The sequence below is a fragment of the Python bivittatus genome, unplaced genomic scaffold, assembly GCF_059951505.1.
Source record: "Python bivittatus isolate LINGU-HERP-01145 unplaced genomic scaffold, Pbiv_v1 ctg000330_np1212, whole genome shotgun sequence".
Taxonomy (NCBI): domain Eukaryota; kingdom Metazoa; phylum Chordata; class Lepidosauria; order Squamata; family Pythonidae; genus Python; species Python bivittatus.
Genome location: NW_028277058.1, coordinates 62,131,477 through 62,153,933, shown reverse-complemented (window position 1 = coordinate 62,153,933; position 22,457 = coordinate 62,131,477). Strand labels below are relative to the sequence as shown.

General features: G+C 44.2%; 2 protein-coding genes across 3 annotated transcripts in view; both read left to right on the top strand.

Annotated features, from left to right (window-relative positions):
• The window catches only part of STRIP2 (striatin interacting protein 2), a gene marked incomplete at its 5' end in the record, with an annotated part of 35,928 nt that extends 24,605 nt beyond the window's left edge, over positions 1–11,323 (top strand). The window contains 9 exons of the mRNA XM_025174024.2: positions 1,180–1,251; positions 2,008–2,082; positions 2,456–2,553; positions 3,410–3,536; positions 5,039–5,139; positions 5,275–5,341; positions 7,373–7,477; positions 8,265–8,469; positions 9,190–11,323. Coding sequence (XP_025029792.2) covers positions 1,180–1,251; positions 2,008–2,082; positions 2,456–2,553; positions 3,410–3,536; positions 5,039–5,139; positions 5,275–5,341; positions 7,373–7,477; positions 8,265–8,469; positions 9,190–9,440 — 1,101 coding nt within the window. The remainder of the gene's footprint in view (positions 1–1,179; positions 1,252–2,007; positions 2,083–2,455; positions 2,554–3,409; positions 3,537–5,038; positions 5,140–5,274; positions 5,342–7,372; positions 7,478–8,264; positions 8,470–9,189) is intronic.
• A 3,856-nt stretch (positions 11,324–15,179) lies between these two features.
• Positions 15,180–21,782, top strand: SMKR1 (small lysine rich protein 1). 2 transcript variants are annotated; one of them, XM_088141461.1, is made up of 4 exons: positions 15,180–15,395; positions 17,630–17,759; positions 18,265–18,346; positions 18,976–21,782. In XM_088141461.1, the coding sequence occupies exons 3-4, from the start codon at positions 18,344–18,346 to the stop codon at positions 19,174–19,176; spliced, it is 204 nt and encodes a 67-aa protein (XP_087997587.1). In that variant the 5' UTR covers positions 15,180–15,395; positions 17,630–17,759; positions 18,265–18,343; the 3' UTR covers positions 19,177–21,782. The 2 variants fall into 2 exon arrangements, with proteins under 2 accessions (XP_087997587.1, XP_025029793.1); XM_025174025.2 differs by lacking the exon at positions 17,630–17,759.
• Positions 21,783–22,457: the final 675 nt, after the last annotated feature.

The window sequence follows — 22,457 nt, the reverse complement described above, 5'->3', positions numbered from 1 at the left end:
AATTCTGGGAGTTGAAGTCCACTCATCTTAAAGTGGCCAAGTTTGGACAACACTGCTGTAGCCAACCACCCTAGGAGCACAGTGCCCAATAGTCTGGGACAACCCATTCAGTTCCTAACAAAGCTCCTTAGGTAAGTGTAAAGCAATCCAAAAAAAATTAGTGGTGTGTAATTAGCCAGGAAAAAGATCTTCTCTGGCTAACACAGTGAAGATGTCAACTCAGTTGGGCATTAGCTGTGAAAAAGTCAAATTCTATGCTCTGTGTCAGTAGGAAAGGGACTGAAAGTAAAACCAACAATGTTGTAAACTCATCATACAAATCTAGGGTATGTCTGCATCTGGAATATTTTGGCCATATTTGAGAAAGGGTATCATAGAGTTAAGAAAAGTGCAGGAGAGAGACACCAAAATCATCAGGGATTCAAAGACCTTCCCTAACAAGAAAAGATTTGAGCATTTGGCTTTAGTGTAACAAAAACGTGATGGGGTGTGTGTGTTAGCCCTTCAGGGTAGGCCAAATCAAGAACAGGCATGGTAGGGATTCCAGAAATGCTCTTTAGTAAAGCAGAATAACAAAATTCCTTTATTGGGGTGGGGGCATAATTGAGGTTTGTAAAATCAAGCACAGCATGGAGAAAATAGACAGGCTAAGTTTTTCTCCCTCTCTCCAAATGCTAGGGTTTCGGGTCACCCAATGAAGCTGATCAAAAGGAGAGTTAGAATCACTGAAAGAAAATACTTCTTCACTTAGTGCAAAATTAACCTGGTGATGGCCACTAACTTGGGTGGTTGAGGACAGGTTAGCCTTGAAGACTCCATATTACTGCTGGGTCAGGTAGCCTGTGTTGAAATCCCAAGGGGACAAAGGCAAAATAAGAGAATGACTTCATCTCCCCCTTGTGACCATGCCAGAGGGATCCAGTGAGCCACTGTGAGAAACCAAATGGTGGACTAAGATGAGCCTTGTTCTGATCCAGAGGGGCTCTTGTTCTTGTGGTCCTCTTAGTCAGGCGTAGAGAATTTGTGGCCTCCCAGATGTTGTGAACTACAGCTCTCAACATCACTCTCCACTGTCTATATTTACGGGCTGTTGAAAGTCATTGGCTTTAGAGTAACTGAAGTTCCTCCAAAGCACTCTGATTTTTAGTGCAATTCCTTTTGTTCACATCTTCTCTTCAGCACAAATATGTCTCAGTCTCCGAAGTGCAGATCAAGAATGAGGAAGAAATGGAAAAGTGTCCCATATCTTTGGTAAGTATTTTCACAGGCTGTCCCATACAGCTGCACCTCTTCACCTGCTAGATGGATACCTGAGTTGCTAAGAACTCAGTGTAATCTCTGAGCAACGTCTTGCTAAATCCCCTTGGAAAAGACAAACCATTGGGATGACTTTGGCAGAACCCTCAGGACACTCGATTTGCATGAATTAACTAGGATTTAAACTCCAACTCAGCACTCAGCACAGCACAGCTAAATAAGAATTTTGTTTTTGTCTAGAAAGAAGCTACCAAAAGAGTTGACTGTCCTTTGTTAACATGGTGATCCTTTTTATACCCAACGTGCTTATATATCCAATGCTTCTTTCTCCTGCTTTAACAGACATTTTGCCCTGCACTTCTCAGCTTTGAAGCTGAGCCACCATCGATTGTTGACATAACTGACATCTCTGACCTGAGAAACTCTTCCTCTCAACTCTCACAGGGGTCACTGTAAAATCTCCTATTGCAAAACCTCTTGGATCAGTTTCCTTCATACCTAGGGGCTGGCAGGTATGAAGCTGAGATCCCTCTTGGCGCTGTAGGTGTGAATGTTGGAGTTCTTGGTTCCTCCACCCAGAGTTTCAGTTTGTAAGTTCCACAGGTCAGGAACATGCTGACATTCCTAAGAAGTAGTACCAATATCAGCTCAAGAGTGCTCCTGTTATCACCCTGTTTGCTTCACTGCTTATTTTCTTTGGCTGTCATCTCATTTCCTGTCCCTCCTTTTGCATCTGGTCTATCATTTCAGGGGGAAGAGGAAGTGCAGGAGACACCCTGTGAAATACTCTATCGGGCAATGTTATATAACTTGCCACAGTACATGGTGAGCATTTTATCCGTGCAAGTGCATGAAACAGAGAGAAAGATGCATACCCAGCTACACACACACACACTTGCCCATTCACTTGGATCAGAACTCTTTGGGTGATGGAAAATGCCACAGAAAAGGATCCAGACATTTGTGGGTGTGCATTTATTTTTTATTTATTTGTTTATTTCTCCAAAGGATTTCTGCATTTTACCACAGTGATGTACAAATTAATCTTGGTTCCACAGAGGACAGTGTACAAAGACTTGCATGATTGGTCCAAGCACCCTTCTATTAATTTGGATGTTTTGGTAGGCTGTAAATGTTTTGCCTTTTTTTTTTAAAAAAAAGTCTAGTTTAAGATTTATAATCCCCCTCCTTGCTGCAGATAGCTCTGCTAAAGATTCTGCTAGCTGCAGCTCCAACCTCAAAAGCCAAGACTGACTCAATCAACATCCTGGCAGACGTGTTACCTGAGGAAATGCCGTAAGTGGATGAGGGGCTGGAAGAGCTATATAACTTCTCTGATATGGCGGGAGATCTTTTTAACATCTGTGGAGGGCATTATGCATCGGCGTAAATCCTGGGAATTGTAGTCCTGTTACATCTGGAGGAGGACACACTGGGGAAGGCTGTTACTTCTTCAGACAGCCCAGATCAGTGTGTGGCTTTCTGTGTGATAAGAGGCAAGTGTAGTTGCTGATTGAAATGGCTTTTAGATCATTGGTGGAGGAAGCTGTACAGGTAGTCCTCACTTAACAACCATTCATTTAGTGATTGTTCAAAGTTACAATGTTGCTGAACAAAGGGACTTACAACCAGTCCTCGCACTTACAACCGTCGCAGCATTCCCGTGGTCATGTGATCATGATCCAGGTGCTTGGCAACCAGCTTGCACTTATGATGATTGCAGTGTCCCAGGGTCATGTGATCGCCATTTGCGACCTCAGCTGGCTTCCGGCCAGCAAAATCAATGGGGAACTGCATGATTTGCTGAATGACCACATGATTTGCTTAATGGCCATGGTGATTTGCTTAATGACTGCTGCAAAAAAGGTCGTAAAGTTGGGCATGGCTCACTTAACAACTGCCCTGCTTAATAACAAATTTTCCAATCCCTGATGTGGTTGTCAAGTGAGGACTACCTGTAAATTGCTAAGTGGGATCTTCCCTCAGTGCAGACCCACTGCTGAAAGCCAAGAGCTGTGGAAGGCCTTGGCTGTCAGATCTTGTGTCCCAGAAACAGCTGGTTGGCTCCCATTTAAATCAGGATGCTGGACTGGATGGTCTCTGAGGTCAATGTGCAAGATTTAACTCTTCCTCTCTTTCTCCTTGGGTTCAGTGTCACTGTCCTCCAGAGCATGAAGCTGGGGATTGATGTGAACAGGCACAAAGAGATCATTGTCAAAAGCATCTCTGCCTTGCTGCTGCTGCTCCTGAAGCATTTCAAGCTGAATCACATTTATCAGGTGGATTTTGTGGGTATTTGGAGGAATGGAAGGACGTTTCCTTCATTTCTTAAGCCATCCCAACATAATTAGAGGCATCAGATTGAAGAAGGTTGTTCTAGGGGACTTTAGCTGTGAGACCGAGTGAAAAGAATTAATTAATTTTTAGATCACTGCCGTCCTGAGACACTTGGTGGTTTACAAAAATAAACATTTTCTAGTCTTCCCTACATTCCTTGGGATAGTGACTCTCAGTATCCCCAACCAAAATGGCAAAGATATCTGGGAACTGGAGTCCCCGCACATCTGGATGGGGTCAGGTTGGAGAACTCTGGAGCTATTTTGTTTTCCATTCTTCTTTCCTTGAATGGAAAACTGGTATGTCTTCCACAAAAGAGGTGATAAATTTAAAGATGCAGATTACATTGAGATGAAAAAAAAAAACAGCAGTCAGAAACAAATCCTCTGAATCAACTTCCAATAGAAGAGAATATACATAGCTCATTAAGGGTTCTCCAAAACGTTGAAATGCCAGAAAGGTCATATAATGGTACAGCAGGGCCTGAGGGAACCAGAAAAGGTACATCTTCCTTTCACTTCCATATGAGTAACTTGAAATTTTTGCCTCTTTAACGTCTTCATGATATTGACAAAGAGCTGATTCAGACAACCTATTACCATGTCGTGTAAACTCAGCCAGTTGTGGATTCTTTGGTAAACCGTGACTAACCAAATAATTCTTGATAATGACATATAAATCAGGGTAATATATACAGGCTGTCTTCTCACAACAATTTAACCAGGTAGAAATCTAGTGGTTGCATTTGTTCAGTATCCTAAACTTGGTTAGGCTTAACCTCAGTTAGATTTTGGGTGGGCTGACATGGGGTGCCATTCATAACCTCAGACCACTTGGTTATTTTATGGTTCAGTGTATTGTGTAAAGTCAGAAATATGGGTTAATTTGGTAACCAGGTGAAGGGTGTTGTATGAATGCAGTTGGATAGTAGTTTGGGGACAGAATCTGGATGAAAAAAAAATAGCGAAGAGGTGCATGTTTTCTTTTGGAAATTACTTAACTCTGCAAATCTGTGGGTGAGAGATACAGATGGAGACTGGCTGTTAATAATTGGCTTGGATGGCTGTATCGCGTCAAATTCTTTATCAACAGATAAAGGCAGGGGAAGGGGATAATTGAATATCCCCTTCGCCCCCCCGACAGGGACCCCCCAGAAAGTGCTAAAATGGACATGTTGCTGACTGTGTTGCTGATGTCAGGTTGTGTCCAAAAGCCATATGAAATTTGCATGGTGCAAAAGGTGTACAATTTGCAGTGGAGCCAGCTGACTGAACTGGGCTTTGCCCTAAAACATGCCTTGATTACTATTATTGCAAATAATAAACAGAAGAGCCTGAATAAGATTCTCTTTAGATCCTCTCCCTATAGAAAGAGTAGGAAATTCTGTCTCTGCCTGTGGCAAATTCCTTCCCTCTGCAACATTTCACCTTTTCTTTTCCTCCAGTTTGAGTATGTCTCGCAGCATCTGGTCTTTGCCAACTGCATCCCGTTGATACTGAAGTTCTTCAACCAGAATATCATGTCCTACATCACTGCCAAAAACAGGTGCAGGCTGCATTCACACTTGCCTTCCCTTCTGCCTGCAAACCCAAGAGGCAACTGAAGCAATTCTCTCTCATTCTCTCTCTCTCTCTCTCTCTCTCTCTCTCTCTCTCTGCCTCTCCTTTGATTTCCCCGTAGCATATCTGCCTTGGATTATCCCGCCAGCACCATCCATGAGCTACCAGAACTAAATGCTGAAAGCCTCGTAAGTCATCTTCATTCATCACCTTCCAGATTGCTCATGGACGCAGGCAACGTGCAGCCTGGCACCCAGGGTTTGCTGTAGAAGTGATTTCACAGCATCACTGCTAACAGCCTTGTTCGAAGGATAGATTGAGTTTTGAAACAGTTTGTGCTCTTGTCAGCGACACTGGAGAGGATTTACTGTTCGTTCGCGAATGGGGAAAAAGTCTAGAAGCTCATGGTGGCATGTCTGTTATCCGTTGGAGTCAGTGCCGCAGACAGCTGGGGTAAAAAGGCATTCTTTTTTAAATCCAGTCTGCTGATAGGCAGTAAAACCAGTTTCCAACTCTACCTGATGCTTGAGAAAATCAGAAGAAGGGAAGACCCTGATGCTTGGGAAGATCAGGAGAAATGGAAAAATAGTCCAGCAGAAGACAAGGCAGCTAGAGACTCCCATTGATGGCCTAAGCAGGACCTTACAAGAACTCCAAGAAGCGGCTATTGGCAAGATGCTCTTTGTAAAATGATGGCAAAAAATCAGAAGGCACTGTGATTTTTCATAAAAAGTGCTACCAGACTCCTGATTTTCTGCCACCATAGAAATAGCTCTCCTCCTACAACGTCTTGCCAGATGATGTCCGTCAGCCACAAAGAGTTGGAAGCAACAATAACAATCTTTTTAAGTGGCACCACTGATCTCAAAAAGCTAAGCGAGGTCAGGTGTGGTTCAGAGACCACCAGGAACCCAAAACTGAACATGTTCACCTATTTTTCTTAAATTTTAAACAATTAGGCCTTGTCATGTGTTATATCTCTGTTGCCTTCTCCCTCACCTTAAATCTGTGTCTGTTAGTGCAGGCTGACGTGGGCAATGAACAACATTTGGTGCTTTTGAATAGGCTTCATGATCAAAAGAGAACAGTTGCAATCCATCAGGGCTGTTTTCTGCATACAGGTAATTCCTGGGTTAAGAACGCCTGGTTTACGGATGACCCATAGTTAAGAACGGAGCCTATTGTAGAAAAATTCAAGTTAAATACACAATGATTTGAGTTAAATACACAATGGTTTGAGTTAATTACACAATATTACTTATATAGTATTATTGTATAATACTGTTCTGGCTTACGTACAAATTCAACTTAAGGTTAGACCTTGGGAACAGAACCCGTTCTTAAACTGGGGACTACCTGTATTGAAATGGGGGGGAAAAAACCCCCAAAACTATCACTTTTAACATAATTGCACCCCTGGCCAAGTTAAATTGTTAGAAAATTTGAGGAATGTTCTTTGCTACCCAGACAGTTCTTATCTGAAACGACTGTGACCTCTAGTGGCAGTTTATGGAATGAGATTTCAGTTGACTACTGATTAATAATTGATTATTCCTTTGATATACAACAGCAACTTTTAGAGCCCAGCTGCCCATAAAGTTTAATGGAGTATCTGTGTGACTGTGACGATGACTGTGGATGAAGGGAGCAAAGGTTCCCTTCCATATTGCTAGTGATCTGATTTTAAATAAGTTCTGTGATCTTCAGAGAGGAAAAATGGGTACCTGATTGTTCTTAGGGGATTAACAGCAGCTTTGGGGAGGTTGTTTACAGTGAGCAAACAATGCAGGGAAAGGATTTAGAGTCCCTTCAGAGAAAACTCTAGTTCACCCATTCTGCTGACTGGAGCAAGAAGTTATTACATTTTTGAGGCCTTGTTTGTCATATCACATTGTTGGAGTTCTCTGAGCTTGGTATCCAGGTTCTAGATGTTTCATTACCCTACTGCGTAACATCGTCAGTACACGAGTTTTGGAGATGTGAGGTGCATTGATTGGCTGGGATTATGTATCCTTTTGTTGTGCATGGTTTGCACGAGCTTTGATGGGATGGTCCTGTGGGTGGGTGCTGTATTGCTAGTGATTGGTGCCTCCTTCATTTGGTTGATGAAGTGATGGTTCTGTCTTATCTTCGGTATGATTGGAGGGGTTAGTTGTTTGTTAGTTGTGAAAAATTGTTTCAGTGGAACGCTGCAATTTGTCACTTTTCCTTGGCTAAAGGAGATGGGAGACAATAACCAGTTCTGTTGGAGAAATCTCTTCTCTTGCATCAACCTTCTGAGGATTCTCAACAAATTGACCAAGTGGAAACATTCTAGGACAATGGTAAGTCACCTGTCCTTCCCAACTTTGACTGGGAATGCTAGGAGATGTAGGCCAATGTGCCCAAGGGCACCAAGTTGGAAAGGATGGTCTTTATTAATGGCTTGGGGGAAGAAAAAAAATAGAGAGAGAGAGAGAGAGAAAGAGAGGGGGGGGGAGGGGGGAGAAGAGCATTCTGTATACTACATCTTTATTAAAATATATTCTGTTTTTTCTGAGAGCCAAAGTAGTTTGGGGTTAAATCACTGATTTAGTTCTACTGAAATTATAAACTCTGAAGCCACTTCTGAGCCTTGACTAAAAATGGAGCTTTAAAACTTTAAGGGAAGAATACAAAAATATTAAAGGCGGGATTTGATATATCCAGTTTTACTCCAATACCAATCAGAATAGGAAATACTAAAATGGGATGCATATTTATTCATTTATAGAGTGCCTTCAAATATTCTTGAAGCTACAAGGAAATCTGGATTTCAGAATTAATCATGTTGTAGAAGATAAGTTTGTTGATTTGATGTAGAGAATAAAGAAAGTATAGCTAGGGAAACAGCACTTGGTACAATTGATTTTTTATCTACCTTACAAGTCATTGAATGTCATCAGAGAAATGATGAAATTTTTTCAGCTCTCCATGACATAAGTGCACCAGAGATGACACGTTGTATTGCATTCTTCTCCCTCTTTGAAAGCTATAACCATATTTGCATGCTCTTATATTTGTATGGTAATTTTCTAAGGTTTTTTAAAAAATACGTTTGATCTCATTTCTTCCTGTCTGGTATCTTGATAGATGCTTGTGGTCTTTAAGTCTGCTCCCATCCTGAAACGTGCTTTGAAGGTGAAGCAAGCTATGATGCAGCTCTATGTCCTGAAGTTGCTGAAGATCCAGACCAAGTATCTTGGACGCCAGTGGAGGAAGAGCAACATGAAAACCATGTCTGCCATCTATCAGAAAGTGCGTCACCGCATGAATGATGACTGGGCATATGGCAATGGTGAGGGTTGCAAAGGTCCTCCAGCACCCTAAAAGGGTTGATCTTGACTTAATGTTCTGTGGTCACTTTTCCATCCAATCCTGTAGTAGCTGTGAACTGCATGGTTAGCTATGTGGTTGCACAGGACACCAGCCCAGTCTTCCGCATGGTGGTTGTGGGTTCTCCATCTTGTAGTTTTCCAGAAGAGGCTGAACAGGCACCTCTCAAGGATGCTTGAATTGGTTTTCCTGCCCATTTCAGAGGGTTGGACTAGATGACTTGTGGTTCTTCCAACTTTGTAGTTCTATGTTTTTATGTATTTTTGGTTATAAATCTCCTCAGTATGATGTGCGTCTAATAAGTTTCACACAGATATTAGTCTAGGACCTGCAGTTATGGAGATAAAACTAAAGTTTCAATTTATTTATTGTTCATTTTAAACATTTGCAGCTGGAGGCAGAACATTGATCTGTTTCCTGGTGTTGTCTCTCTTACAGTAGTAGTCTGAAATTGGGGGCAGAGAGTCTGTATGTGAAAACAAGGGAAATTCAGCTGAGACATTTGGCATGCAGAGCATATACTTTAGATCTTCTCTAGTAATAATGAGAAGGTACTTGTTGGCCAATCTGCTGTCCTTCAACTCATGTGACAGCACTGAGAGAGCCAGCGTTCCAGGCCCACTGGCCATTCTATAGTCCAAGAAAAACTGCCTTACTTTCTCTGTGTGTTTCTGGCACGTAGATATTGATGCTCGACCCTGGGACTTCCAAGCGGAAGAATGCAGTTTACGAGCCCATATCGAAGCCTTCAATAGCCGGAGGTATGATAAGCCACAGGATTCTGAATTTTCTCCAGTAGACAACTGCCTTCAGAGCGTGTTAGGACAGCAGCTAGAACTTCCTGAAGATTTCTATTACTCATATGAACTATGGCTAGAGAGAGAAGTGTTTTCCCAGCCCATTCACTGGGAAGAACTGTTGTGTTTCCAGTGATGACACTGGGAATAGGACTTGAACTCAGTGTTTCAGACAATAGGTGCTATGTCTGGGGGAAAAGAGGAGATTCTTTTATCTGTGGACGTCCTTCTGCAATGAGTTAACTGTTAGAGGTTGTAGATAAAATGCTCTCAGCTTTGCTAGAATCTTCTCCTTTCCCCTCAGTGTTTCAATCGACTGTAAATCAGCCTGTAAGCAAAGAGGAAGCTCCATATTCCAATCCTTTTCCTTGATCACTCTTACATGATATATATTTAAAGATCCTGTAATGGTAGATTTCCTTCCATGCTGGCTTTTGGTGAAGGGGTTATTACACATCATATATGTCCAAGATTTGGGTCACTTCTATGAGCATTATCTATGAGTAGATACCTGGGCAAACGTATACCTTTAAGACCTGTGGCATCACAAGTCACTTCTTTCATTAGATACAATCTATTGCTGATTCCATCAAACAACACGTTTCAGCTAAATATGCCCCAACTGTATCTCAGGTATCTGTAACTACCCATGAGGATGAGTCTCTAACTAGAAAACAGTATTCATAGAAGTATTTGAGGATGTAATGATGAATTAGGGGCGTTTGCAAATCTCTAGTATAAACACTTCACTGTGCAGTTTTCTTCATCTTGTATTCGTGATTCCCCCGTGTATATTAGAAGAATATTTCCCAACCATTGCAGCCCTGCACCAAGCTACTTTCATGCTTGCAGAAGGTTTGAATCATTTTTGAAGCATGTCAGCCCTATTGCTTGCTTGTTCACATTTAAGAAGTATTTTGCACATCCCAAGACCTGCCCTCTACCGGTGATATGTGGGCTCCCTGATGGAGTATTTCATGCTCTGTGTGTGTCTTCATGCAACAAACACAGCTAGCAAGAGGGAGCAGAAGGGTGATGTGCCAAGCAAAGTCTATGAGTACAAGACAAGAGCTAAACATGCATGTATTCTGAAATGTTTGAATGTATAGCTACATGTGGTTATTTATGTGTAAGAGACACCTTTATTGGCAGGATTTGTAACATGGCAGAGTCTTTTCTGTAAAACACAAGGAAGAGGATTTTATTTCTCCCTTTTTTCATTCCAGCCCATCAGCAAGCGCATTTGTCAAAACGCCTGGACGTGTTTTCCAGGCTGACTCTCGCAGGCACAAAAAGACTCTCACATAGTATATCATATCTAAAGAAACACGCAAATGCAGTGAATATATTTACCAACCTGGCAGATACGTGGACTTAAAATTTCAGGAATTGGTTCACAGTTCACTGAAATGACTGCAAACCAAATGTGTATTTTATCCACTCTGTGATAGTGTCTGCACAGTTTAAAGGCAAATAAAAATCTAGCATCATTTTGTTTGAAATCCTATTGCAGAGCATACATTTCTTTGGGGAACAAATTACTTTTACCTTGTTTGGAAATGAGCTCCATGATTCTTTAAAAAATTGTAGCAGCATGTGAAATATTTACTACACGGTACTGCACAATACTCGTGTTTATAGTTGCCTATCAGATCCCCCAATACAGGTGTTCTCTTTATTCCTGTGGAGTGAGAATGTTTATTTCCTAATGCAAGTTGCGTTCACAAATTATTTTTGAAGGAAATGCAATATTACTCCAGTCTACTTTCTAAGCACAAGGTGGAACCAAGAATAAAATCTATTCTTAAAATTTTTTATTCTTCAGATTATTTAAATATATTTAAACATTTGTTACACACACACACACATACACGCATAGACGCATGAAAAAATAACACCAGTGTTTTCATAGTAAAAATGGGAGAGCATTTTAAGCTTCAGTAAGAGCTTCCTAGACAAGTTTGAAATGTTGGATGAATTTACTGTGAAACATGCAAATGAATCTAAAGCAGGGACATGTTCTGTAGTGAATACTGTAAAGCAGTAGCCTCAAGAGTAAGTACCAGTACAAGTGCATTTTGGGTAAAAATAAATGTAGAGATTCATCATTTTTGCTTACTTCCTCCTTCTTCAAATTCCTCTTTCCTCTCCTGCCTTGACTCAACATAGGTTAAAAAACAGCTATGAAATTAATGTGCCAGATGGCAACTGTTTGCGTGAGGCAGTTAAGCCATACTGAAGTTTGGATTATCCGATCATCCAAACCTAGTTCCTTGCCCACCGTCTGTAAACGTGGCTTTAATGGAATAATGATTACCTTATGCTTAAGGAGCCATTAGCCTCCTGGAAAACTACAGTATATAGGAGACAGGAACATCTGCAAAATTAGCCCTCGGGGTGTGCAGGGGATTTGCCACGTGTGTTGGAAGAAAAGGCTAATACTTCCACCTCTGTGCATACGATGGCTCCAGTTCTGACTGCACCATCATGGACCAGCATGTGGGTTTCTGGAATACCACACAGAGATGATGAACGATGCCCAAATGTCCTTTGCGGAATGAACCTTACATGCGTTTGCTGAGTCAGTGCTTTCTAAACATGGTTAATGCTAAGCTGGGCGTAGGCTCTTAGGTGAACAAGGTCCCTGTGCTGAAAGGCAACTTGGACGTTCACATGCTAGAATTGCATTTGTGTGGATGACATACTTGGAGTTTGTGCCTTAGACAGCATCCTGTAATGAAGGAAGCCTGCGCCAGTCCCTCCTCTCTCGTCTGCTGTTGGGGTGGCCAGATCCGAGCTGCAAGGACGGGACTCCCACCTTACAAAGAGAATAAGCCAGGACGTTAGAAGAGTGTGGGCTCATGACAGCCTCATCGTCACAAGAGAGGGGCATCGCGTGGGGTGCCACACTGCGGCAGTGTTCAGACCACATCCCACCCCTAAGCTTGGGTGAATGCCACACTGTTGTTGCATTTATGTAATATGCTATGCTCTAGCAGTGAAAACACATCAAAGCACATCAAAGGAGTCTAACAGGCACTTTAGGAACATTTCTGTTTTTGTCTCTGAGCATCTGTGGCCACTAAGTTTGAAGGTTGAATTTCTTGGTTTATTTCATTCATGGATTCATTCCTGGAGATGGCGGAAGTTTTTGTATTATTAACCTGGGGAAAAAGGTGAAAGAAAAGCCAAGATATTGTGAATATAGGAATTAATTTTTCTTGTAAAATGTAGCCTGTTTAAATACAGATTTCCGGTCAGCCTTAGCACAAGGTCTCAGGATAAACTATAATCTTGTTGCATGATAAAAGAAATAAATGCCCCACCCAATGCTACATTTGCAAACCACACTTAATCATTGATTAACTGAGCCATGGTTTAATCAGCCATGATCCAAAACCGTGCAGCATTCACACAGCATGCTTAACAAGGCAATGCAAAGAAGGCCTTAATTGATGCATTTGCACAAAATGCCAGATTTGTTAATGTTTATTTCTTGTTAGGGTTTTAGGGGTGGGGGGCTTGGCCTGTTGTGCAACCCCAGTCTCTGTGCTTCGATTATGGTTCAATGCATTGTGCAAACCTGGAAAACACCCATATGATGCCACGAATCCAGTGACATCTTCATCACACAAATGATGCCTGATGGCAGTGGCATTTGACATCACACACACGATGTTATTTGCCGTCCTCCAGAGAGTGAATTTAGATGATGGTGCTGTGTGCACACACAGCTACTGCTGTGGAATCAAAACGCAGGACACAAATGCAGAATAATCAAGGCTTCACTGCAGTGTTTATTAGGCAGCACGTACTGGAGGGGGACCCCAGCAAAGGTTAGTGGGAGACACCCCTGCAGACGAAAGAGATGCTCTGATATTTATACATTTCAGGAAAGGGGAAGGGAAAAGGATGCATGCAGACATATTCATATGATGATGCAGGCATTCATAAGTAAGCAATAGATCTCAAGTGACTTTCTGCCCCTCTGTTTGTCTACTGTCTACAAGAAAATCAGTAGCCTTACTGAGAAGAAGAAACAGATCAGTTCAAGGTGCCAAACGCCAGGAAGAACGCATCCTCCTTCAAGACAGGTGCCTTGGTAGCTCACACCAACTCCAAGGGTGCTGCACATTCTTTATGTTTCAATTTTCAATTAAGGCGCTCCCATTCATCTGAAGCCTCTGGAAATTTACTTTCTTCACCCAAAAAATGTATTTTCCAACAGAAGAGAATATGTGAAGCTCTGGGTTGACCTGTGGAGTCCCTGGAGTTCTCCGAGCTTGGCTGTTTTCTTGCAAACGTTTCGTTACCCGGCTAGGTCACATCTTCAGTGCTGGAATGGAGTTTGTTCTCTGTTTGCAAACCCCACTCCCTTCTAGCACTGAAGACGTGACCTAGCCGGGTAACGAAACGTTTGCAAGAAAACAGCCAAGCTCGGAGAACTCCAGGGACTCCACAATGTATTTTCCCCACAATGCCAACGCTTGATACCATCAGGAAAAAAGGCACTCCATTTTAAGCTGGGCCCTAGCAATGAATGCCGTACAGCGTATCTAAAATTTAGGAACCAAGGCAGCCAAGGTCCCCTTCCTTGCAAGAGGGGACTCTTCATGGGATCCGAACTGCCCCAGTTGTATCTTCTTGACCCCCAAGGGGAGCTTCCAGCCATCAGCAAAGCTTGCTTGGGAGCATCTGCAGGAAAAGGAGGAGTGAAATAACCTGAATGAAATGCCAGCAGGCCTGGCCAGGTGCCTGGGGCTGAAGGTGAAGATGCCTCCTTTGAAAGGGTTTGCTCGGAGCCATTTGCAGTACGATAAAAGAAAGCCAAGATGGCTGCAGTGGTGTGAACGAAGGTCCGCCCGTAAAATAGCAAGCGACCGTACCCGGTGGACAGCCCTGGCTTTGCTAGACTCTGGTTTGGTTTGTAGAGCTTTGATCATACCGCGGCGCCATCGTGACTTTTTCAACAATACCCTGGTTTTGCTAGACTCTTTTGCTGGTTTCTACAGCTTCGATCACATTGTCATGGTGCCATATTGACTTTTTTGACCATACCCTGCAGATAGCCCTGGTTTTGCTGGATGGGTGAACATTTCTCACAGACTTCTGGCACGTTTCTCATCGACGTTTTGGAACTTTACAGGGTCCAGAGCCCAGTGACATTGGTTGAGTTTAAAAAGATAAATACTATACGTTGATGTTAAAGTCTTCCACAGGAATTTCCAGGCTGAACCAGATAAAGGATGGAGGATCCAGACGGAGGCAAATGAGTCACTTTTTGTGAGATGGGCAGTATCTAATTTTGAAATATAAATAAATGTATGTATGTATGTCTTGGTAGTGGTCATTTTGCAGGCCAGAGATTGAAGCTCACTGAAAAGGAATTAAATAAATCGGAGGCTGAAATAACAACGGGGGCCCCGTTTCAGACTGAAGAAAAAAGAAACCATTGTGACAGTAGCATAGAAAAGCGCGCCCTCCATTTTTCTTTTGAGAAATATTAAGGTGTTTGATTTAAAGAGAGCTTGTGAGGGTATTTTCCTCCTTACTAATGACTTTCTACAGGGATTGATTTAAATAATAATTAAAATAAAATAAAAATAATAACAGCCAGGGACAATTAAAATAGAATAATTAAATAGGCTTTGTTTCTGATCAGAGAGGTTTTGAACAAATGACTGAAAGAAATGCACATTTTTCCCCAATCTGCAAAGAGAGCAACAAAAAACATTTTCCCGCCCTTTTTCTCCACGTGGCAGAGAGGGGGGTAAATTGAGGGGAAGCGCATAGCGCATGCGCGCCACTCTCGCTCCCGCCTTTTGCGTTTTCCTCCCATCCAGGAACCGAGTCTCCCTCCGCAGCTGCTGCCGACTGCGCACGCGCAGGCCTTCTCCCCGCCCCCCCGGGTCGCGAGGTTCGTTGCCTAGCCACGGGGAGCGGGACCCCCCTTTCCTATGGCAACGGGACTAACCGCGGGACTAACAGAAAACTGCAAGCCCCGCCCCCTGGCGAGAAGCTCCGCCCAAACCAGGCGGTCGTTACGGCGGTTGCGGCGCGCTCCGCTTTGGGCAGCAGAAGCGAGGAAGCGGTGAGTTGGTCCCGGCGTGACCCTGCGACGCGTGTCTCGCGAAGCACGTGGGAATCGTGGTCACTGGGTCGTAGGCACGCTGGGGATGTTATGGGCGCGAAGCGGGACGGGGAAAGTTGAATGCTTTGCTTCCAGGCGGGGAGAGAAGTTTGTCGCCTGGTTTATTCCTCCGCTGCTGCTTTCACACAACACACTTGGCCGGGTCAGGTGGGGCATCCAGTTAGCCTTCATATGCCCTGCTCGGTGGCTTTGCGGTCTCAGGTATGACCCAAACCCAGAAAATAGATTAACTCAGGATCCGGGTTGAGTGTGTTGTGTGAACGCAGCCAACTGGTTTAAATGAACAGAATCCAGCTTTCTGCAGTTCCCCCAATGTTTTGGACTTGAAGCAGAAACGAGGCCCCTGGCTTAGCCCCTTTGGGTCTAAAACGTTGCGGCGACTTGGATGTCAGATAAATACATATAACACAGGGCTTAGGGTCTGGGATGGGGATGGCGCATGTGCCAGGAGCATCACGGGCTCTTTGGCGTGTGTGGCTAGAACACAAATCCCTTATGCCTAACCCTGATTCCCAGCGGCCCTAGCACGCAAAGCTGCTGCCGTGGAGGATGGGAAGCAGGGAGTTCAGGAGCCCCGCGCATTTTCCTGGCAGGCAGGAGAACTGACATCACACAGGCTATGAGATCATGGCTTGTTCCAGGGACAGAATCATGGAATTCCTGTCCTTTGCGCATAGGGTGTCATCAGGACAGCCCCGGGCAGCGGGAGCCTGGCCCGGGGTGGGCGTTGTGAACGCCCTGGCTTTACTCTGGGAGTCAGGCAGCGTATAAATTTAATAAAAAACTATGGTGGTGGTGATGATGATGATGGTAAGAAGTCATTTATAGCTTAGCCCAAGAGCCGCTCAGAGATCTCTCTGCCACATATACCTGCACGAACACTGTTGGTGAGGATTTGCGCCGTTGCCACGAGGAAGCGTTCATTGCCACAGCCTTCTTAGTGGGGCTGCCCCACCAGAAAGATTTCCTGCAGGTCGGCCTCAACACCTTTGGAAGCCAGACAAACTTCTTCTGTATATATTTTTTTTTCTGAACTATTTCAAATTCAACCCCCTGGCTCTTTTATGTTGCTTTCATGGTTTTGTGGCTGGACATTTTTGTTCCCCTTGCTGTATTCTGTTTGAAAACCAACCTGGGAATAAGACTGAGGGATGACTATGAAACATTGCCCATCTCAAATTCCCATGCAACTAAATAATAAGTTTAAAAGCATACTGATCACAGAAGGTGGTTGAAACAATAGCCATTCTCATTAATATGCATATACTATGGGGTTTTTATTAGGGGCTACTTCATGTTTGAGACAACTGTTATTTTTTTGGTCCAGCTAATGGCAGCATTTAGCCAGCCGCAGCTGATTTCAAAAAAGCTGGCTTTGGTGAGTCCTGGAGTGGGAGACCACTGGAAAATCCAGCGCTTGGGGTTGGACTGAATTTGAAAAAAAAAAAATCTTGAAGGACAGGACACCACTTCCATATTGCTCTAAGAAAGCTGCATAAATGACTTTGTGAAGTTATCTTGAGTCAGGCTCAGCTTGAAAGGGAATCCAACTATCAGGTGTTTTGTGGAGTCCTTGGGTTCTCTGAGGTTGGTTGTTTTCTTGCAAACGTTTCATTACCCGGCTAGGCAACACCTTCAGGGCTAGCTCAGGTGTTTTTCTCATGCTTCTCCATGCTGGCATTGCAATTTCTGTTGAATCGTGATTATGAGTGAGGTGCTGAAAGTGTTGGCACTGTGTCAGAAAAGAAGCACCCTGGCCTCCCACTCGTTTTGAAAACCAAAATAATATTTGTGACTTTCTGCCCACTGCTTTTAGAGTGTGTTGCAAACTCACTAAAAAAAAAAAAAAGCCATAATTGTTTGAGGGAATTTTCCTCACATTGCTACTCAGCAAAATTTGGATCTGTGGCTCAGTGGGCAGTTGCAGTAGAGCAGTGTTGTCCAAACTTGGCCACTTTAAGATGAGTGGCCAGCTGGGGAATTCTGGGAGTTGAAGTCCACTCATCTTAAAGTGGCCAAGTTTGGACAACACTGCACTAGAGAGTTACAGAGTGTTCTGCTAGTGTGGCAAGTGTGTGCCCCAGAACGTGCATATTTATTTACAGAAAACAAGTGACTCTTTCAGTGCTGCGTAAAGTGTTTTGCTCGTTTGTCATTGATGCAATTATTTACAGGGGCTTCTAGGACACAGCCATCCTTCCATTTAGGCACAGCATTTCCTAAATAAAGTAGGCAGTTCCTGGGGAGAGATGAGAGAGCAAGAACTGGATCATAAATAATCTGGAGTGAGACTACTCTTCTCAGGTGCATCTCAGACTCTTATTCAACATGGCGCTCTGTGCCAAGGATCAGAATTTCTGTCACCACAGTTTGATATATTCCACAACATGCTTAATCCAGTTGCTGAATTAACCCGTGTTCTTGGTTTGCAGAATACATGGGATCATAATTACTCACGCAGCCTGGATTTTAAACCACAAAAAGCTAACCAAGCTTTGCATGTTGTGGAAACACAATGACTAGGTTTGTAACCAACTCAAGTGTATTGCATGAACACTGGCGGGGGCTACAAGAGGCTACAGCTTCTAAGAATTCAGAAGTTTGATCGGCTGAGCATTTAAAGTTCTCTTGGCAAATGTCATGCACAGAGGCAATGACTATCTGTATGACGTAGAAAGCAATGACTTTGTGCATGGGGGAACCTGCAATTTTCTGGAAGGTGTATTGCAGTCCTCTGGTATCAGAAACTGTGTTGTTATTTTTCTACCATGTATTGGCTTACCCGTGTTTTTTTTTTTTAACATTGCAGATACTGTGTTTGGAATCCAACATAATGGTATTGCTTTGACACAATGGCCACCAGCTCATTTCAGTAAAAGGATGACACTATGGTAATGTATACCTCCCCCGTGCTTCAGCCATAGAATAGGCACATAAGATTGCTGTTGGTTGCTGCTGAGTGAGGGAGAACCCAGCAAAATCCCAGACGTATTTGTCCATGACCCTTCATTAATTCTGGATTAATTTAGGATTCTCATGCTCCTTTCATAGGCTGCTGTTGTGGCCCTGTGAACCCATGCCTGCCCCAGCAGTAGGCAGAATGGGACCTAGTTTGGCCAAAAGAGCCCCAGGAGTGTGGTGGTGTGATGTTCATGCTCTTCTATCTTGGTGGTTGACGCTCCCCATGAGGGCGATGTCATTCGCTAAAGGGATGTCTCTCCAGAGAGAACAACGCTGGGGAATGTGGCCATGAAGAAGAGCATCCAATTAAACTGATCTAACTGGCTGACTCTGCAGTTCAAGGCCAGCTTCCCACAGTCTTTTGCCCTCAATAGGTTGGGTCACATCACCTCAAGCCAATCTGCCTGTGGGATACCAGGTTGGGAGAGGCTGCCTCAGGCAATGGAGTAATCTCCAGATGAACAGGTGGCGGCTGTCAGATTCCTGGGGAAGATGGTAGTGCCCTGGTAGTGCCTTGCAAGACAGATTTTTTGTTTCTGGCTTCCCCCCCACCCCACAGGGAGGCAAGAGCAAAGGGAAGGGGAAGGGCAAAGGCAAGAGTGGGAAGAAATCAAAGAAGGCCCCAGTGGAGGTGGATATTCTGAGCCCAGCGGCCATGCTCAACCTCTACTACATCGCCCACAATGCTGCCGCCTGCCTGGAGTTCCGTGGTTTCCCATGGCCTGGCTCTCCGAAAAAGAAAGGGAAGAAAAAGAAGTAGGAAGCTGGCAAGATGGAAGGCCCCTGTTGGGGGGCGTTAAATGAAGGCCTTGGCGGGGGCCGGAGGATCCTTAAGCAAGCGAATCGTCTCAGGTTTCTCTTCTTGTGATGAGGACGCTTTTGGTTCTGACGAAGTAAACATTGCTTTGAGATACCTACTCTGGCACCCGGCATGGGCCTCCTTGTTGCCGCATAAAACCTTTCGTAAAGCCCCCACTGCCACCTGCTTTGGATCCAGTGCACAAGCAGCAATCTCAGTTACGAGCCCTGACATCCAGTACGTGGCACGATGCCGTCACACATACGACATGAAGTGTGTATGTTTTGCATCACAGAAGGCCTCAAGCCCTTAATCCGTATTGTTTGCATGATGTCATAAAGTGCAGGTCGTCCCTACATGCACACATGCCCTTGCCTGCAGGGGTGGGACGGGTGGGCTTTTGCACAAGGTGCCCATGGATCTTCGGGGCAGGTGATTTTCCTGTAAAAGCTGCAGGGGAAGCGTGGTCCCTTGTTGCCTTGGGCCAGACCGAGAGTGTTCCTGGATCCTCTGGAACATTTCCAGGGGAGTCTGTGGCACGGGTTTATGCCCTTTGGCCCTCTTCCTGGCTGGATCTGGGCTTGAATGAAAGTCACCTTTTCCCTAACTAGGCTGTTGCTCAGTGGCCGTGCCAGAGTTCTGGTCTTAGTTTATTACTGTGGCAGACAAAGAAGTAACATCCTGTGCAACTCCGTCGGTGGTGGAAAATGTCCAATATGTCCCCACCTCGGTCTGAATAGATAGGTGTGTGTTGCTCAAAGATGAAATGTTTGAAGATGACTTTCATACACAGGAGAAAACATAATTTGCCCATATTGGAAGACTTTCTCCAAGATGGGAAGTTGATAGGTTCACGATGCTGCCTCGATTTCTCAGCAGAGTTCTCATCACCCTGAGGCCGAAAACATCAAATGAGAAATCTCATCCGCAATAGAGGACCGTTTGCCAACTGACCACTGGGAGGCAAACCATGGCTAGACGTGTTTTTCATGTCAGGGAATGGGGCTGAAGTGGGGATGAACTGTGCCAGTCAAGAAATTTTAAAGATGCTGGCAGATCCTTCTCAGCCCTTCCAAAGGCTCCCCAAGGCTTACCAATGCTCTTCAGAAAAATGCCCTTTCAGGCCCAGCTTACAAGGGTAAAGGTCTCTCCATATCGCTGCCTTGTACCAATAGATTGGTTGGCAAACCCAGGAAAGTGTTGGCTGATAGAGAGGCCCATGGGCGTCCACAGCGGGTGGGGTGTCACAATGCCAGCAGCATGGCAGCCGAGGCATCGAAGCACATTTGTGGCACCCAACTTGACTCTCTAGGCCACCGCCATGCTTTCAATACTCCATGTTTTGTATGGTGCATCACTTGCTAGTTTTGCAGTATGATACGTGCTTTTCTAGTGATAAGAATGCTGTGTGGAGAGGCGCATACTTTGTCCATAGATCTCCTTTTGACCACTAGGTACTGTCGTGTTACTTGTATGGCATTCCCTTCTACGCACGGATGATGCAAGCAAAAATCTGATGGTTCATGGCCATTATTATTACTGCATCCCCCCTGCTTATTTCTGATTTTTTCTGTCTTCATTCAAAAAACTGAAAGATATTTTGTTATGTTACGGATTATCCACTTTTTTTTTTTTACATTTTGGAGAAAACGTTGAGTTTATATTATGCATTGTAATAGCTTGCCTTCCTTCTGGAAGCCTTCTCTCCTTGATCAGTGCCACTTTTTGCTAGCATCCCAAGGTAGGTGTGGCTGGAGAGGGAAAGGTTAACAAGAGGGCCCACAAAAGACCATAGAGGTGAAGGTGGGGAAAGCTAGGTGATTGGGGCAAAAGGAGAATGGAGGGGCAGACTGATTAGCCTAGTAGGCCAGCAAGGCCAAGAGGGGGAAGGCGTTCTGGGGCCAGTTAGGTACCCGGTTTTCGGGTGTAGCCTACACCCTTGTAATATTCTAAAGTGTTGGGCATTTCTGCAAACTTTCCCAGGCAGACCGAACTTCAGAGGAGCTAAGTGATGCCATTCCATCCATCCTGGCCACTCTAGCCCTGTCTCTTCTTTTTCATCCCTAGGTCAGCAGCTAGAACTGAAAGGCAGACAGGCTTTCCCACACTCTGGAGAAGGCTTGTCTTGCAGTGCCTTCTTTGCAGATGTATCAGGGTAGCCACATGTAACCCACCCCCCTTCCCCAAATTAGCTGTTTGAGTTTTGGATGAAGAGAAACCAGAAGCTCCTGGTGTTAACGTATTTGTTGCCTTTTTGTTGCTTAGAGGCACTCCCTGCCTGCTCTAAACCCCAGAACCAGGCTTTTCTGATAGGCTACTGGGGGTTTCTCTGGATAGGCAAAAATGGCTGGTTTATTGTCAAGGGCTGCAAGCTGCAGCTTGTTTACTCTGCGGTGGCCCCAGTGCAAAGAGAGTATTTTTGGTTTAAGGTTTCTCCTAAGTGTGCAGTGCTATTCCGAAACTGGGAACAGGACAATTTTAAGAAATATAAAATGCAGAAGTTGATAGCAAAATACTTAAGGTATTATTCATTGTTAACTTAATTTCCTAATTGTACTTTTTTTTACATGTAAAACCGTTTGGAGGTAATAAAACTTCAGCCAGTGTTCATTAATGCATGGAGCTTGAATGCTTTTCAAGGCTTCTGGAGCAGACCAGGAGCCTGGCTGGGCCTCCCGCAGCGTCTTACGTGCCTAGCTAACAGAGGCAGGGGAGGAGCAGCGCCAGGGACTCCTTTCTGGTCCAGGACTGCCCTGGCACTAGTGTGCCCTAGTAACCAATAGACCTGGGCACTGACAAATACGCAGAAGCACACCTGACACAAAGTTGAGCTGTAACATTTCTTAATGAATTTAATATTGTTTAATGCTTCAAGAAGAGAGAAACCCAACTATTAAGAACTGTTATTTCTGACAACCTGATCGGCTTTATTTTTAAAGAAAAAGGAAATCTCTTGCCAAAACACCTATTTGTAAGCACAACTTGCTAGCAAGTGGCCTTTATATATAAAAATGTGCACTTATTTTAGTCAACAAGACCTATTCGCATATATACTTTTTGAGGCACCACTAAAAGTGGCCTCCCTCCCAGCCAATTGCTAGCTTGACTGGGCTGCCACCCAGACAGACAGCGCAGCTTCACTGCTGTTCAGGTGCCTCTAGAAATTAGGGCGCGGGTCCATCGAACGCGCGTCCCACGTTTCCCAGTTCCCGCAGCCTCGAAGTTCTGTCTTCATAAATCGC